This window comes from Misgurnus anguillicaudatus, chromosome 1, assembly GCF_027580225.2.
Source record: "Misgurnus anguillicaudatus chromosome 1, ASM2758022v2, whole genome shotgun sequence".
Lineage (NCBI taxonomy): Eukaryota > Metazoa > Chordata > Actinopteri > Cypriniformes > Cobitidae > Misgurnus > Misgurnus anguillicaudatus.
The window spans coordinates 17,751,039-17,770,548 of record NC_073337.2 but is presented as its reverse complement, the minus strand read 5'-3'; the positions used below and the strand labels follow the sequence as shown (position 1 = coordinate 17,770,548).

Genomic DNA, 19,510 nt, shown 5'->3' with positions numbered 1-19,510 from the left:
AAACCCTTAAAAAGACCCTAATATGTACCATTTAGGTACAGATATGTATACATCTGGTACCTGTGAGGTACTAAAATGCACTCTTTGGTAGCATTATGTACATTATTAACTCTTTCCCTGACAGCAGACCGCTCCGGAGCAGATCCGCACGGGATCTTTTCTGGACGTGCGGATCTGGCGCGGAGTCATCTGCTGTCTGGGGTGCAACTGTGTACTTTTTGAAAGGGTACTGCCCCATTTACAGCTAGAGACAATTTTTTTGATAATTTTTTGACAATTTTTCGGACAGTATAGACCGGGGTCGGCAAGTAAGTTTGCCATCGGGACAAAAAAATTGCCACTAGATGGCAGGTCAGAACATTGTAATTTAACAAAATTTTACATTAGTCATTGTCCCACCCCAAAATCTCAAATGCCATCTTGATCAAGACAGCATGTATTGTCCAGCTGCGAGGGCATAGAGTCGAGCGAGCCCTCGTCCCAGGCTTCGCGTGACTGCAAAGCAAAGGTGTGCACTCAGGGTGCCTTTCCGTGAGTGAATAGTTCTGCGTGCATGTGAGGACGCTTTTTTGCGTGTGGATATTTTTCTCGTGCCTCCCACTCGGGAATGTTTTTTATGACAGATCTATTTCAGTAACAGCCGCTATAAAAATAATCTGGCTCTGGGCACGAGCCAGATGTTATTGCTGAGGGGCCAGTTTTGGCCTGTGGTGCCGCCTGTTGCCAACCCCTGGTGTGGAACTTATTTTGAAAGTTTGTGTGCAATAACAAAGTTAAATATTCTGCTCTTTTGTTTGTGTGTACGATACAATACACAAGATAACAGGGCGCAAGTAATCACACTGTTAAAATAAAAAGCTGTGATTGTTTGAATGGCCAACAATGCCATTTCCACATGCACAAACAAGCTTCTGTTCACTCTATGCAAATGTCAGAACGCATATTTAAGCTCTGATTTTAATAGAAACCTGCAGAGACATCATTACTGTTTTATGTGGACTGTATTTTTTATAGCAAGATGATTATCATCTCCAAGTTGTTGTGTGTTTGCTGTGTTTTAACAAGCATGGAGGGAAGAGTGCTATAAGATGGCTATTTTGCAATTTGGAACGAAGTGGGCCGTATTCTTTGTGAGTCTTTTCAACTAGAATTTTTACATGATTTACGAAAAAAGTCCCACCCTACGGGTAAGTCTTTTGCGTCCTGCTGTTTTAGCTCTTAAACGTGCAAGTTTCTTTTGTCCGTGAGATACAAATAGTAATGGTCTAATGGACGTTCTTGTGCAGCCTCGACTCTATGTGAGTAATTATGGCTTTTTGTGTAGGCCTATAATGGACTTCTCTGACTCACTGTGTGAAACGGTCTAGCTTTGCAGGTGTGCTGTAGTGCTATTCATATGTGCAGCATACACACACAAAGGCAAACAAAATCCATCTTATTTCCTATCCTCCTCCACCTTCCCACAGTGCAGCTCGGCTGCCAGCTCAACTACCACCCACATAATATCATGTGAGTGACATGCAGCTCAGAAAAACCACACAACACCTTTAAAGTGTCACCTAAGCGACTGTCAAACTTTGTGGTCCAGAAACGTTTCCCTGCAAGGAGCCGATGCATCCGGCCAATCTTGGTTTCGCTTTTATCAGATATACGTAGGAAGCTTTGCAGCATCCTTGCACATTGCTAATTGACCTATGGCTAAACCACGCCCCCAAAAGTGATGAGCAGATCACAGTGCGCATAGATAACCCAATACACTCAAACATTCTCTTCTTACACGTCCATTGAAATGCATTGCAGTTAGTCAGTTTTCATTCATTTTTGTATGTTTTTTGTAATTTTAAGTTTAAAATGGTCAAACGGTGTGCATGGGGTACATGCAACTCCGACACTAGGTATCCCGAGAGGCTGGGCGACGTTGTGTATTTTTTACCCTTTCCTAAGCCACATCCCAACCGAGATAACGTTAAGTGTCTTCTCTGGATTAAGTTATGCGGTAGACCACAACACCAACTATACGTGGATAAATTAAACAGGGATGTCTACATCTGTTCTAAGCTAAGTCAACAACGTATTTGAACGTTATCTTTAACATCTCTAATGCGTTTACACTGTGACCTGTAAATTTTTGCCTGGATCTGAAGCTTTTTATCGACCTTCTTAACAATAAAATTATTAACATAACTCTCCAATGCATAGTTTAGGCCCTTTTGGTGACTTCGACGTGATATATAGTCTTTCTGTCTCCAAAAACCATCAATTGCCTCCTGTGAAATGTCTCCTACTGTGACAGCTGTCATAGCGCCTATCACCGAATGTTGATTGTTTGTCCGCGTGAGTGGAGGGGGTGTGGCTTAGCCATAGGTCAATTGTTTTTCAATGTAGCATATATTGCCTGTACATGAACATGTTATGGGCTTTTTTGTAGAAAAATGTATCCGGCCTGCATGAAACTTGTCTCGGTCTCTTCAATATTCAGTATAGAAACATGTTAATTGTATTGAAGACTAGCCACAGGTCACCACTGTCGCAGTACAGCTGTCGAACCCTGTGCATTTCTTCACCCATTGTGTTAAGCAGACCACGCAGATGCTTCTGTGTACATATGTTAACACTTCCCCATTGAGTGTACAGCTCTGTTAAGGGAAATTTTCTGTTAACACCCAGCAGTTCACAATCTTGGCCAGCTGTTGGTCAACATACCTCATGAAACTGTCACCATATGATAACACAGTTGCGGTATTTGATAATACCATTGCACTTTGATTTACGTGAAAGTGACAAGCTTGCTAAGTATGCAACACGTACATTCGCAATGCGAAATTTTGCATTTAACCCATCCCGGTGAGTAGTGAACACATGCACTGCAAGTCTTGAACACACACCTGGAACAGTGGACAGCTATCCCAGGCTCCCAGCGCCTGGAGCAATTAGGATAAGGTGCCTTGCTCCAGAGCACCACAGTCACAACCCGAAGGCCATGAGACTCGAACCGGAAACTCTCAGGTTACAGGCCTGACTCTCTAACCACTAGGCTACAACTGCTCCTTACATATACTGTAAGTCTCAAACTGGGACACACTAGTGTGGGGGGTGAGTTTTTTGTTTTTGGGGAGGTGTTACCACCCTTTTATTCTTCTTTTTTTTGTTAAGTACCTTAATAATATTTACACAGTAGCTTTAATATGTACACCTCCCTTCAGTATACAGTGTCTTTACCATATATGCATGGTATTTTCTAAACACATCTAAAAGAATACCATGGCACTGACATTGAAGTACCAAAAAATCATAACAAAAATGTTTTTACATTTATGCTAGTGATAGTTTGTCATTGCAATTCTCTCTCATACACTCCCATACAAAATGTATTTATCGCCTTTAAACAAGTACTACACAACACAAACCAAGCTGCTACAGTATGTTACACACTCCATATAACCTAAAGGCCATCAGTCCCACTGGCACCAAAGCGGCAAGAGTATCGACAACCGCACCAGCAGTTTCCACCAATCACCTGCAGAGATGGGAGGAGAATCATCTCACCCAATACAAAGTCTAATTAAACTTGCTACAAGTTCATTCTGACTCCTCTGAACTTTGAGGTCTTATACCTGCAGCGTTCATTCAGTCTATTATTATTCCATCCGAGTGATTGACAATGGCAGTAATAATAGTGCAGGTACAATGGCAGCGACGCCAGCTGTGCAGGAGTGGGTGGCTCTTGCATGTCCTGTGGCTATAGAAGAAGTTCACAGCTCACAGTCTACTTGGTGTTCATCAACACATACTACAACTAACCCTCTGCTGGGGGTATGACAAACGGGAATGTTTTCCTGGGCCCTGTGATTGAGAAGCCAACTAACAACCTCTATTATGTCTACTCACTAGGTTCAGTGAAAGCAGGACCCACTTAAAAAATGATCAGCGGTCCCTACTACAACCTACTGTACCAGAAAGAGAAATTATACTGGATTAACACATACTAGTGTAAGCATACAAGTGAGTAAATGAACCAGGTTGAGTAAACGCAAACAAGAGATTAGGAAGCATGGAAGGATGGGAAGATGTTTAAACAGCTAAACATGACTCACATGCTCTTTCGTACAGGACACACTGTAGTCGAATGCTTCCTGTGAAGTCACACTTCATTCCACACCTTCATCGCCTGCTAAATTAGACGCGAGTTCTTGTGTTCCTTATTCTCACTCCAGATCTCACTTGCTGACCTGCTATCTGCTGTCTGTCCACGGTGTATCCCGCATTAATGTTTTTTAATTGTAAGGGTTTGCGTTTTGAAATGAATCTTTTTGGGTGCCACAGTGGCTGAGTGGGTAGCACTGTTGCCTCACAGCAAATAGGTTCCTGGCTTGGTCAGGTGGCTTTTCTGTGTGGAGTTTGCATGTTCTTCCTGTTTTAGCATGGGTTTACTCGGTTTCCTTCCAAAGGCCAAAAACAAGCAAGTTAGGTGAATTGGAAATCCCAAATTGTCCCACCCCCAAACTGTGTAAGGATTATTTTGTGTATACATTAACCAGTTCTCGTCATGCATATAGCCATAGATGCTGGAATGGTTTGAAGAAAATAGAAAGAAAGAAAGAAATTAATATTTTTAGCAAATTGTTAGTTTTCCTTCACTTCCATACACTGACTTTTTTTGTAAACCATGATGCTGCTATGATAGTTGTTCTTCTTACCTTCATGTGCCTTAGAATGTAAAACTGTATATACCTAGGCATAGATAAATAATAAGAGTTCTGTATATGGTAATTACATCGTGAGCTTCAAGCACTATTGGTTCCTACTCCTTATGTAAACCTTGTGCATGACAAAAGGCTGCTGGAAAACAGGCCAATCTCAACATAACACCGATTGTGACATAACGTCACATAAAGTGACATAAAGTCGTGATGTATGCCCCCAACTTATATCACTCAATAAATTAATAACAATGTAGTTATAATGTTAAAAACAAAGTTGTGACTGCTCAGTTAGCGCTATATGCTAGTTAATGTTATATGCTAACGTTTAGGCTAAAGTTCTATTATTGATGTTACATTTACGTTTTACAGGTCCATTCTGAAAAAACACAAACTTACCACTCTGAACCATTTATTTCCAATCTAGGAATAATTGATTGTATCTCAAAATATGTATGTTCGTCTGGTACAGGCTCATAAGGGGCTAAATCATACTCCCGGCGCACTGCAGCGCAATGCTCGACACAAGTGTCTTTTGCTAGTTTCAACTCTGCGCAATTATCGTTTTCACGTTTAGCGCCAGGTTGTTTAAATGGCAAATGCATTTGGTGTTCTGGTCTGAAAAAGAGGTGTGTTTGGGCGCATTGTTGGCACGTTTTTTTGAGGAAACTAAAATAGACTACGCCGTTGACCCACAAAAACCTGGTCTAAGGTCTAAAGTCACTGTTGCAATATTGTTTTTGTTATTTAATGAGCACGTTAGTAATATGCGCCTATAAACGGGATGACAATGCACGTTTGCTTATCACATGGATGCGCAGCAGCAAGCGTTTTAAAATATAAAAAATCAAAAGATTAAAATATAAGGTAATAATAGACCATTTACTTCTGGGGAGAAATCCTAGGGCTGTAAATAGACATGTAAAACCGTTTCTGGATCATTTTAGCACTTTTGCCACATACCTTCTGTGTATATATCAGAAAACAATATAACATATGGTATCAATGCATTATTTGGCACCTTTAGTGTGGTGTTTCTTGATATTGGCATGTATAAAACATTCCCATTACTAGACAGACAGCACTGAATTAGCTGTTGTTAAAAATATCATACTTTTCTGTATTGCACAACTAGATTCAAACTAAACTAGGACCAAACTCCTAAAAAAGTGCACTGAGATGCTTTCTGCCTCATTTTGCACATTCACAGGACAGCCGAGAGTGTCAGTCTGTCTTGCAAGAATGCTATTTCGGTACTGTTGCTTTTGACAAATAGCATTCCTTACTGAATGTACCGGAATATGTTGTTTCTGGATAAAGCAAACAAGGCATGAAAAAGGATCTACTGAAGTACACTGGCTGAATAAATGCATTTTGTTTGGTCAGTTTAATGTGGTTCAGGCATTGCAATGATAAGAGTGTGACCAAGGGGTTTGGCTTTTGCAGGTTTTTTTGATGGTAAGCTTATGGTCAGTTGTACCTACACCATTGTGCAGCCAAAAGCATGTTTCTCATATTCAACTACTGAAAGGTAGCTTTATATTCTTACTGACAAAGGAAAGGCTTGTGGTCTATATTATGTAGCTTTTTTGCAAGCTTTGAATGTGACAACATTATAGGTACAAGTTTCCTTTTCATTTTTTTTTTTTTTTGAGTGTACACACATTTTGATTTCTGAATAAGAGTTATGAATAAAACTTTTTATAAGTAAGTGGCTGTTAATGATATTAAATCGTTGAGTGAATGATACAATGGCTCATTTATTCAAAAAGACAGTGTCACAGAGTGCATAAACAAAACTTTAGTTAACAAAATCTAAAAATTCACTAGGATGAAAAATAATCCCCTCTTTTTAACTGTATAATAAATTGATTTTGCTTGATTTTGTAAAATTTAGAAAACTAGAAAATATACATAGGCCTACAGTATGATAAGAGACAAGGGACTAGATTTACTAACAGCTTGCACCAGCGTAAACGCCTCTTTTTCTATTAAAAATCTACTGTCAGGATTTACTTAAGACGTGCAGTGAAAGATTATTTGTGAAAAGGGGTGGACATGGTTGCTTTTGTGACTGACTTAATTGCATATGCATTTGTAGGAGTTTCCCTTTCAGATGCTAAATTTATGGGAGGACAGTATTTAACCCCTTCAGATCTGATTTTTCCAGTGTGTAATCAGTTTGCCTTATTTAGATAGGTTGATCAGCATTTTTATTGGTTTGAACCACATGTGATGTCCATTCCAGTGGACGCAGGGTGTGAATGGGGTTAAATGATTCACGTGATGTGATTTACCAAGGTTTACTGCCATTTGTGCTATTATTTATTGCCTGAAAAAGTCCTAAACCCTATGCTAATTTGCGCTGCTCTTGGTAGATTTTGTCGGTCATTATAGAAATGAGATTGTTGCACCTGTGTTGTTCATCTTATCAGTAAGGGGGCGTGTACACCAATGCTTTTGTCCTTGCGGTTGGCGTATGTTTTCAGTTGTTTTCAATAGAAGGGCCGCACAAAAAAAAAAAACGCGCTAAGCGCCGGCGCTCTGTATTTTCCACTTTCAGTGCTGAGTGTCCAGAGTTGAAAAATGTTAAATGCTCAGCTCGTCAATGTTACTTTTCTCTCAGCTGCCCAATCACAGTGGAGGAGGGGCAAATATCACAACAACCAACCAGCGCATCATACACGGACGGATAAACAGAACAGAAATATCATAGCAACCAAAGTGCCTAGCTGAAGAAACGCTGGCAAGCGGCCACAGTTGGCATCCGACTGCTATTTTCAGCCGCGTTTAAACACTTTGGTGTACATGCACCTTAATCACCCACAAAAATTTTCACCTCCCTTCACTGAAAAAAAGATTCATTGAATTTAATCAATTTTTTTAAGGTAAGTGGTTGCAATCAATTTATTTAGGCTACATTTAAACAAAAAAGATTAGTAAAGTAAAACGAAATATAAAACTTTTGTTTAAATGTAGCTTAAATAAATTGATTGCAACCACTTACCTTAAAAAAATTGATTAAATTCAATGAATAATTTTTTTCAGTGTTGGCGCTTTTTGAAATTGCACTTTCAGGCTGATTTGCAGGCTGAATCTGGCCCAAGATATTTTCTAATTAACTTAATTCATTAATATTCCAGATGATATAAATAACATCACTATGTTTTCTGTTAGCTTCTGCCTGGCTGTGACATCCAGAGATGAGTCGAAGGGAGGCTCTGGTGGGGAACCCTGCGCCCAGCGCGGCGCCCGAGGTTCCGGGCAACAGCACAGAGGCGTCAGGGCCCGGTCCCCGTGAGACCAAAGATGAGATGTTCTCCAAAGTCAAAGACAAGTTCATGAACGAACTGCACAAAATCCCACGTAAGTACATTTCTTTCAACTTATGAAACGTGATCTATCATACTTGTGCTAAACTTGTTTATATTTCATCATGGGCGCGTTGAATTCGCTTCACATAATTTTGACGTTAATCAAACCCTCAGTGTGTGGCATTGATTGAGCCGCAACATTGCAGGAGAGTAGCAAGCTGTGTCAAATCCATTTTTGGTTTCCATTTTTTAACCTCCGTTGTATTCACCTAGTGCCAAACAGTAATGAGCTTCGGAAACAAGCAGGAACGAAACATGTTCCCTTTCATTCTAATTGTAAATAAGCAAGTAAATGAGTTTTGTGATTTGCATGCCTTCATGCTTTCTGCCTCGCTTCTCAATGCACTGCAGCTTTCAGTGTGAAGTTAGCCATTGTATTCAACCGTCATCTGTACACCTACTCCTGCTTTAATGTAAGGGCACCAGCACATGGCTGCTGGCTAAATATAGACAGTTATTGGCTTTTGTGGAAGAGATTTCAGTGACAGGAAATGGATGCTATGGAAAAAGATTGGATCAAATTGCATTTCGAACCAGCACTGACGTATGCTATATCAGATATATGCTGCAAAAGCACTGACATAAGATTTGATTTTCACATGTTATCCTAAGAGAATTGTATAACATAATAATATGTCCTAAGAACAGGGCACTTTAAGTAAATACTCTTGCTTAATAAAGTGTGAGTGTATACAGTATATAATGTACTATAGTATACTTTATAAACAGGTCAGGTAGATCCGTTTTCAAATCCAGTGAACCACCTTGCTGTTCACGGCCTATGTAAGCAGCAACCTAAGGCAACACCTAACCAAAATAGCATCTTGAAATTGGCAGCTCTTCATCTCATAAGAACTGCACAAGAAACTTGACTAACTCTCACGGTATTCTGCTTTATCAATGCAGAATAAATGTAGACTTTGGCTATTAAACAAGATATATTGTAAAGCAGTCTTTAGATTGGGTCTGTGATGTGTTAAATTTAATGGATAGGTTATAGGCCATTTACTATTTGAAAGAAGGTCCACATGAAACTGCAGTTTTAGATTATTCTTCATTCACAGCCAGATGAATGGTGAATTACACCATTGCCCAGATACAAGAAAGATCACAGTCCTTTCATTCACCTACAGTACTTTTCTACAAGTTTCCTCCATGTTTTTCTGTCTTTCATTTTCACACATAAATCCTATCTCTCTCGTTCTCACACTTGCATACACGTACGCTTTTGCTTTCTCGCACCCGCGCACACACTTCCACCCTTCCTTTCGCACTCAGAGACACACTCACCACATTAATTATCACTTTGCCTGCCTGCAGACAACTGTAAAATAAAGGGTTGCCGCATTTGACTCAGACAGATATGCCCCTTCTGAGAACCAGCCAGAAAAAGACACTCCATTACATTGGCTTAAATTACTGTTTTAGCCGACGCTCTCCATCACGCACGTCTCTGTGCCAACCGGTGCCTGGGTTGATGAATGCCTGAGAAGAAAGGTGCTATATTGACCCGGGCATCCAGAACCCCTGATGGACCTGCATTAGTGATGAATGGGTGAGCTAAGATGCAGAATACTCTCCACTGCGTTGAATACGTGCAGGTGCTGGCGGTAAAAGTAAGATGCATGAACCTGTCACGATTGGCCGTCTAGCGTGGCAAAAACAGAAGAACACAGACAGATGCAGTGTAGTGTTGATAAAGATTTACTTCACTCTTTCCCTTAGGTAGCAAAGTAGACAAAACAAGAAGACGAATAGTTGCCCAAGTCATACTTCAACAAATACTCCCTGAGTCTGACAGTCAATGTAAATGAATGAGCAATTTATATTTATAGCAGTTTAGCTCCGACACCAATGCATATTCAAAAGGACTCATCCATAACCTGCGATTACTAACATTCTCTCAACCTTCACACAACGTCACATCCTTTCCACGCCGCCCATCACAAACGGTCCTGCGTGTAGATTCGCTCCGACAGGTAGCTCTCAGTACGCCACACTTGCTTTGTCACGGTTCCACTTCGAGAACGGTCCCCAGATGCTTTAAGGCTGGATGACGGGCCCACCTGTTTGTGCCCGGCCATCTTGGCTCTAAAGCTTCACCGCACCGCTGTGGTTACACAGATTTGTTGGCTTGGAACAACAAAAGAACAACTCTGGTTATTCTCCCAACGCTCTGCTGCTCAAGCTCAAGGCGTCTGTTTGCAATGATAATTAACCTCTCCGCACAGAGACAGTTTGAGACGTTACGTATACAGCTCTGCCACAATTACTTTGAGTAATGAAAACACTTTATCCAGCTCTCGCACCCTCTGTATTGTGGTCCCCAGCACAATGCTCCTTGATCCGAGGAAACTCTATCACAGACCAAAATCAATGCTCATTTCATACCCATCAAATTGCAAACGTCTCGAACGTCTCGCTTTGTGACGGCAACTACCAATTAAGTGGGCCAGTGGGGTTTATGGGGTTTATCATTAATATTTAGATTGCATTTCATCTATTTGTTGGTGTACCTGTATGTTTGATCAAAATGGATGTGGAAGTCATTTCAATTTACTATTTAAAATTTTGACTAGTGATAGACCAGCTAAAATTGCTTAATAATAATAAGTTAAAGTAACTTAAAAACTAGGGATGCTCCGATCAATGCCGATCTCCACTAAAAATACGTGGCCTATCACTATTCTGAATCGGACAGCCGATCTTATTACAGCTATTTCATGTACTACGGCTTTTGATCAGTAAGTCCTTATCGATCTGAAATCACTGTTAGTTTGAGTCGTTTATAACATGCATTTGAAAAAGCAACACTCATCAAACATAATTAGTAAACATATTCTTTATTATCATGAAAATACCTGAAAAGGTTTAAAGAACAGCAATATAAATATATCCTTAAGACATTTCCTAGAGCTGCGTGTCATCATAGCTGCGTGTGTATTGTTCTTCGATCGATCGGAGCATCCCTATTAAAAACTATGAGGAGCCCAGATGCAAAATACGCTAAACACCACTTCCCGTCAAAACAAGATAATGATATTAACTAGGGCTCTCGAAAGATTAATTTTGATTAATCGCATTTAAAATAAAAGTTTGTTTTTGCATAATATATGTGTGTGCACTGTGTGTAATTATTTTGTATTTAAGAAAAATGTACATTTATTAATTTATTTAAAATGGTGATATGTTTGTGTGTGTATATATATGTAATATATTGGCCTATATTTTTTTTCCTATATACACTCACTTAAAGGAACTGTCCAATTTTGGGGAGCTTGTGCAAATTGTAGCCCCTTTTCCTATTTGTAGTGGAGATGAGTGGTACCCGGTGGGATCTTCTGCTGTTGTAGCTCATCCGCCTGAAGGTTGTGCGTGTTGTGGCTTCACAAATGCTTTGATGCATACCTTGGTTGTAACAAGTGGTTATTTCAAAGTTGTCAATGTTGCTCTTCTATCAGCTTGAATCAGTTGGCCCATTCTCCTCTGACCTCTAGCATCAACAAGGCATTTTCGCCCACAGGACTGCCGCATGTTTTTCCATTTTTTTTACACCATTCTTTGTAAACCCTAGAAATGGTTGTGCGTGAAAATCCCAGTAACTGAGCAGATGTGTTCTTTCCCATTTTGACATTCAGTTTGGAGTTCAGGGGATGGTCTTGACCAGGACCACACCCCTAAATGCATTGAAGCAACTGCCATGTGATTGGTTGATTAGATAATTGCATTAATGAGAAATTGAACAGGTGTTCTTAATAATCCTTTAGGTGAGTGTATATATACACACACACACACACATAAATAAAATTTTGCTTAAAATTACACATGTATGTGTGTTTTTACATATATACATAATAATTACACACATATATAATGCAAACACAAACTTTTATTTTGTATGCGATTAATCACGATTAATCTTTTGACAGCCCTAATATTAACCGAATGCTCTCAGTTACAGGGTAGAATGAATCTGAAAACTATTTATATAATTTGTTTCAGTGCTAAATAAATTAGTTGTGAGTCGTCCATCCATGTTCGTGAAATGTACCAGAGTTGAGCAGTGTGATAGTGGTGTTTGCCAATGGGTATAAAGCCTCTGTCGTGGTCGGCAACAGGAGGCAAACCGAACAATAGTGCCAACCACAGCGTCAGCCAACAGCCTGACAGATGGAGTCACTATAGCCCTTCCATTCGGCTGACCTTTAACCTTATCCTATCTCCCTCTCCTTCCTTTTCCCTTCTCCCCCTTAAGCCATCCCAGAGGACATCTGAAGGTTACCAGATTCATCCACCCTGTTCCCTTAAAATTCAATTATGTACACAAATACAAATGAAAACCCATCTCCCTCCTTGCCTGTGCGCTTCCCGTTATAAGGTCTTTTAGAATCTAATTTAAATCACGTTAAAAGTGCATTACGGAAAAGAACGGATTAATTTTTTCCACTAAACACATTATCCCTACAAAAAGAACGAGAGAGAGATTCAGAATGAAAATAAGATTGTTTGTTTTTGTATCATTGTCATCCCTTATATTTTGACCACATTATCCACTTTTAGTCAGATTGTCATCGCTTGTCACTCTTTATCCAGATGCTTTTTACATCACAGATCATCATGGCAGCGCCTGTAATAACAACAGATACGATCTGATCTGAATCCTGTCGGTGGAGGATATGAGAGGGTGGATATCTACTTGCAATGAACCGTTATCACACTTTTTCTTTCTCCCTACAAATAACTTTCATCAGTTTTAGAGATTTGTTTGGCACAGGGATGTCAAACAATATCGCACAGGTCAGTTCTTTCATATGGTATAGAAATCTTTTGTTCATAAACAAATCTTTTTTAAATTAATCTTACGAATTGTTCTCATTCACTTTTGGTCTTTTAGTAAAACCGTAATACGCCATCACTGACTTTGTCTACGTTTTGTGTCTGAACGAGACTTTCAGTGACACTGAACAAACTAAAATAACACGATTTTAATGAATGAGTTATAGTGAATAACTTACCATCTACTAGTGTAATGATGTTATAAATCACACAATCAGTCAATCTTTTAGGTAAAGAAAATAAAATTCAATTCACTGCGATTAATATAATATTTCCCACCCCTTATATGATAATAATTTTTTTATACTGTACATTGACACTAAAAATGCCCAACCTCTACTGGATGCAAATAAAACAACATAAATCACCAAGTCATTTTCTTAAACGTAGACACTATCTTTAAAAAAGCAGGGTTGTCTTTCTTTTATGCTGTATCACATGCTCTAGTACCAGGGTTAATTGACCAACAGCGTGCTGTCACAACACATTAGTTTGGGTTGCCAGTGTGTGGTATATTACACCAATGGATCATTTTACCCCTACTTGGCCCATAAGCAAACTACCATTCACAATCGCAGCGCTCTTTCAATCAAATCACGTCTGTTAGGACATCAAGTTTTCATTTTGTTCGGGCATGTGTTAACAAGCGTGAGAGTGAGTAACTCGGCCCTGTGCCGTGCCCCCTGGAGATAGATCATGTTACTGTTTGCTTCACGTTAGCGAGGCTACACAACCTCGCTGGCCGGAGACACCCACATTACATTCAGATCAGACTAACAGCAGAATAATGAGCCCCAGGGTACCCAAAATGATTCTCGGTTTGGTGCCACTACTGCTGGTGACCAATTGACTCCTGTTGTTGTGTTACATGTAAATGAGAGAGAGAGGTTTTTTTTAATAAATACAATTGATGTTGCATGTCAGATTAATATAATGAAAACATGGCCTGGTTAAATATTACCATTTTACCATTTTATTTATTGTGACATTTAAGCATTTTTCTTATATTATTTGTTTCCATTAGATGCATGCTGTGATACAAAGCTCTCTGCAAAGTTTTAATAAATCTGAGATGCCAATCTTAAAGTCACTGTGGTCCCAGCCATGACTTTGCCAAATGTAACTTGGTAAGATTTATAGTCTGAGCCAAGTCTCATAAGTCTTATGTTGTATTCTTTTGTCACAAAACAAGGATGCAAGATCATATTTACGTACTTGAATCATTGGGGTCAGGAAGGGCCACGAAACCAGCAGCAATATGACAGATTTTATTTGTTGGCATCCACCAGCAGTTGATTCATTGTTCCAAGCTGCATTAGGTTTGGAATTGTGCGCCACAGTGGCACCGGATTTGAATCAAGCTTTTCTCCGATTGGCCGTGCAGTCGGATCTTATTTCGAAACCTCATTTTGTTCTCCCTGCTGAGAGTTTGTGTGTGTGCATGCAGAACAAGAGATAGCTACTTGAAGTTGAAGAGCACACGCTTGCTCCGCACTCCCAAAGGACAATAGACACACAATAGAGTTAATTAGAAAATGTTTCTATTGCTTTCTGGGTCTCGGGTTGTTTTAATTAAGAAACACAAAAGTGTCTTTCAGAACAGGACATTTGCTTGATGAAGAAGATAAGCACTTGGGTTCATTACTGTTTGATAGTAGATTTATTTGCATGTATTAGTGCACAGTCAATGCAATTTCACTTCTAAACACGGAGGCTTCATGTGAGAGATATTTTATTTATTTTTGTAATCTAATTGCAACTGCAAACTGTACTAGATTAAAAAGACAGCTAATGTACTCATCACACCAGTCAATTTAATCAGATTCAAGCTGCATCGTTGTATCAAAAATATTTCTTCCTGAGCTATCATTAAAAAAGTGTCAGAATTGTTTCGCATATGATGCAAAATTGTTTTAATCTTATTAAAGGGATTGTTCACCTTAAAATGAAAAAAATATTCTGTCATCATTTACTCATCCTCGTGTTGTTCTAAACCTGTATGAATTTATTTTTTCTAATGAACACAAAAGAAGATATTTTGAGAAATGTTGTTAAACACAGCAGATAGTGACCATTGACTTCCATAGTAGGAATAAAAAATATGATGGAATTTAATGGGTACCGTCAAATGTGTTCTTACCATTATTTATCAAAATATTTTCTTCATCATTTATCACAGTACTTCCAAAATATTTTATTCCTACTATGGAAGTATAGTTTGTATAGGTATAGTTTGTCCAAAGATAAAAATGTTATTATAAAACGGCCAGTTCTGGTCCTTTGTTCTGATTGGTTGAAATGCGTTCTAAGGTGTGATAAAATACCCCGGTAAACCCACGATTCAGACTGCATTGCATAGCTTAAATATCAATGTGCCACTGTTGCTACGCACTGATTTCTGAAAATAAACACCACAGTCTACTTTTCTATAATTGCACAATTAATGAAGATATCCAGATAAATGTCAATGAATATTGTTGAGTTTTCTTGTCAATTAAGAGAAAACGCTTCCCTGAAGAGTTTTTACCTCAAATCCATATTTCCACTATCATCCACTATATCCAACTTAAACACTGACGCATTCACTCAACACTAAAAACACTGTGTTTGTTTTGATCAGTTTTGTTTATTTAAAGAAGAAAATTTTTCTGGAAGGCCTTAAACTAAAACTGGATGGCAACTTTTTTTTAAAACGCTGACGGGGAAATTTAAGCATGCTTCCAAGCATATTTGATCCATACTTCAACAGTTGCATGATATAAATGTTAATGTATAAATTAGATGAATGTTGAAATGTTATGAAAATAAACAACACAGTCTTTTATCATATTTTCATTGTGTCTTTGCTGCGTCTGTGTTGCTTGGGAACTGCGCTCTGTTGCAGACACACTTGATTCTGGGGAACTACTTTGTTTGGCGGAAGAGTAATATGTGTACTAATATAATTACAACTCATTTGGTGTGTTTTATTTTATGAAATCCTGCTACAGTATGCATTTGACATAACCGTTTTATAAAAGCAATAAGCCCCACAAAGCAGTGGTGTTACAGTGCACTTTATAACATTGTTATAACAGTTTAAAGGATAATTCCGGTATTTAACACTTTGAGTCTCATTTCTGGTTTGTTTTGGATGAACTACAGTGATGGACACAGAAATTTTGACAATGGGTCGTGTCTTGACTTTTCGACTCATTTAGAAGCGTCTCTTGACTGCTTCAAAATGGAAGTCAATGGCCATGCACAAACATGTCATTAAAACAACACTTAACGTTCATTTTCAAAACTGTACTACTCACCGAGTGGTTCGTGGTGTTCGTTGATGATTAAAAACAAATATATTGGCGCAATGTATGATTTCAATCCGTGTTATTTGCTATAGTGGAACTATTTTTTCAGATACCTCACAACCGCGTATATATTTCCGCTCTATATTTGAGTCTGAAGCATGAATGAACGTAGTCCAACAAACTGTAATAAAACGGTAGCATACTTTCAAAATCAAGTTTATTTAAAACACTTACACCATCCAATATGTTTTTTCATCAGCAAAACAATAAAGAAGATATTTTGCAGAAACCCCAGTGCTCCGTCAACAGAGCCGCACACTTTAAGAGCTAAAGCATATATATCCAATACAACAGTAATCCCCCATAACTCCGTGTGACATATTGACGTCTTGTGAAGCAAATCAATCAGTTTTTGCAAGAAACTGAACGTTATTTACAACACTATTAGCGTGAATGCCAAAGCAGGAAGCGTGCTTTCCGTTTGAGGTGATCTCTTCCACTACTGCTGTTGGCTATGGATGTTGGTCTCTCTGCGCCAGCTATAGAGCGGGAGCGTGAAGCGCACTTCCTGCTTGGCAAAAGCTCTGCATTAACGCTGTAAAATATTTATATATATATATATATATATATATATATATATATATATATATATATATATATATATATATATATATATATATATATATATATTCGAATCTCAAAACTGAAAATCAGCCCTACAAATATGGGAAAAATTTCTTCTGAAAGTAAACAGACCCTTTTCTGTTTCCCGGCGGCGGAGTGATATATCAGCGAGCAATGAGTCTTCCAAGGGAAGTCAATGGAATTTTACAAAATGCCAAATAAAACACGACAGAAACTGTATTTCGCTACACAACTTGTTTTTAATCATCAACAAACACCACGAACCACTCGGTGAGTAGCACAGTTTTGAAAATGAACGTTAAGTGTTGTTTTAATGACATGTTTGTGCATGGTCATTGACTTCCATTCTGAAGCAGTCAAGAGACGCTTCTAAACGAGTCAAAAACTCAAGACACGACCCATTGTCAAAATTTCTGTGTCCATCACTGTAGTTCATCCAAAACAAACCACAAATGAGACTCAAAGTGTTAAATACCGGAATTATCCTTTAACAACGCCCCTTAGCTGTTATAAAATGCACTGGTAACCCACTGCTTCTTGGGGCTTATTGCTTTATTATTTACCAACCTATGTGTTGTACCAGACCATTAAGACATTATTTTCTTACATGGAACACAAGCAAAATTTTAAAGAGTATTCAAGAGTTAATGCTACACTCTTCGGTGCAATGAAAGTGAATGGTGATCAGGGCCTGTCGAGCTCCAAAATGGGTAAAATCTTGAAAAAAGATCTTCATAAAGTTAACCTTTTAGTTAAAAACAGATCTGATTCCTGTGAATACAGTCTCAGACAATATTACCTTTAGCCGCATTAGCGGTACAATGTGCTAACAAACACATTTAGAAAAGCTTTTTGGTTCAAATTAACCAGTCAGTCAGTGGCCGTAGATGGGGTTTTGTTTTTGTGATGTCACATTAACAACAGAATCAAAACAGCATGTCTAATGAGACTGCTTTGGTTTAATCTGGGATTAAATAAAGAAGTAGAGGGTGGATTTTTTTCATTGTAGTGTGCCAACTGCCAACACACATTTATGTCCAAACACCTTGTAAAAGTGGATTTTGCATAATATGTGCCCTTTAAATATAAGCTTGCTGTCATTGAGACACATCTATTAAATGATAGTCCTCCAAGCATACTGATGAAGCTCTGACAGGTGAGAGCAGAGGACGGCTCAATGCTTTGTGCGGTTTGAGTCCCGCGTGACTGAGTTTGCCTCGGTAGAGCCACAGAGATGAAAAGAGCCCTTTATTCCCCCAGCGTGCTGATACGCAGGTCAGTGTTGGAGAAAAAGAGCGTGTAGGATGGAGAGATGGTTTTAACAGGCGTGAGTCAGAGGTCTGATGCTAGGCAAGCTTCAGGAGCAATTATGGTCTAAGCCGCAAGCTTTTAGAGAAGATGGGGCATCTGACCAACAAGAGTGGCCTTTAAGATAGCTGACAGATTCGCCTCTTTTTGAAAATGGTGAAATGCCTGGGCTTTGGAAAAAGCTTTTTGAAAGCTCAGTGAGGGACTGGTGAGCGTGCGTTTTATGTATTTATTTATTTATTTAGAATAATGTTCTCCTGGAAATCATGAACAATAATAACAGGACTTAGTATAGTAAAGGGTTGATTTTATGTTGACTTTAACTCATGTTACTTTAGCTTAAGTAGTGTTCCCACGGGTCCTTGAAATCCTTGAAAGTTTGTGAATCTTGTGGAAAAAATTCAAGGCCCTGGGAAGCTCTTGAAAATATACATACGTAGATACAGGTCATTGGATGCGCTTGAATCTATTTTCAAGAAGTTTTCTGGAAAAAAAATCCATATTATTGCCTGTGTAGTGTAGAATAATATAAAAATTCTAGACTTTTTAAGCACACGTGCTAAACTGTTCGCTTTAAATGCTTATATCTTCTGTATGCGAATGTTGATTTATACCAGAATGCTTTTTTGCATAGTTGTATTTGACAAATGAAAATATTTCGGGTTACGTATGTAACTGTTGTTCCCTGAGAAGGGAACAAGACGCTGTGTCTCTCTTGCCATACTTTCAACGTCCCTGTAACGCCGTCTTTGACAATATTCCAGATATACTTCCTGCCTACCGTGTCACACTGTCTTTGTCATTAAGCCTCACTATTGCTTGAATTTAATATACACATTTAGACGCACTTACCCTTGGAGTTGTCCCCAAAGTGTCACCGCAGTGACACAGCGCGAGTTCCCTCGAAAGGGAACTGTAACAATGTATCTTAAAAAGAAACACAATGTAACCTTGCTCTCACTTGTAATGTGTCCCCACATTTAGTCCTTGAATTTGAGGGTATTGAACTTGGAAAGTCCTTAAAAGGTCCTTGAATTTGACTAAGGTGTGGGAACCCTGTGGCACAAGTAATTCAAAGAGTGTGATACTTTTGAAGATCTTAATTGGGAAAGCACCAAATGTGACCTTACCTATGAAACCCCACCTGTAAAATGTACAAATGCGGTTTGACCAGTTAGCTCATAAGTAAGCATTTTTAAGAAATGGATGTGATGAAGCAGTTTGGTAAAGAGCATTAAGCTGAAAAAACCCCAAAGACAAAATAGGTTTATAGATTGTCACCTCTATTACCCCCTCCCCAGCCAAGTCAAGGCCGTGGGCTGCTGATCCTAAACTTACTTTAGACTATCACTCACTG

At 38.8% G+C, this 19,510-nt stretch overlaps 1 protein-coding gene across 5 annotated transcripts in view; it reads left to right on the top strand.

The window, feature by feature from the left end:
• syt1a (synaptotagmin Ia) overlaps nt 1-19,510 on the top strand; it is a 246,624-nt gene that overhangs the window by 194,997 nt on the left and 32,117 nt on the right. For 4 of the 5 annotated variants that reach the window (XM_073867486.1, XM_073867482.1, XM_073867489.1 and 1 more), the window contains one exon: nt 7,881-8,066. In XM_073867486.1, coding sequence (XP_073723587.1) covers nt 7,904-8,066 — 163 coding nt within the window. In that variant the 5' untranslated portion in view covers nt 7,881-7,903. Of the gene's footprint in view, nt 1-7,877; nt 8,067-19,510 lie in introns of all 5 variants that reach the window. The other variant, XM_055190791.2, reaches the window with a different exon arrangement.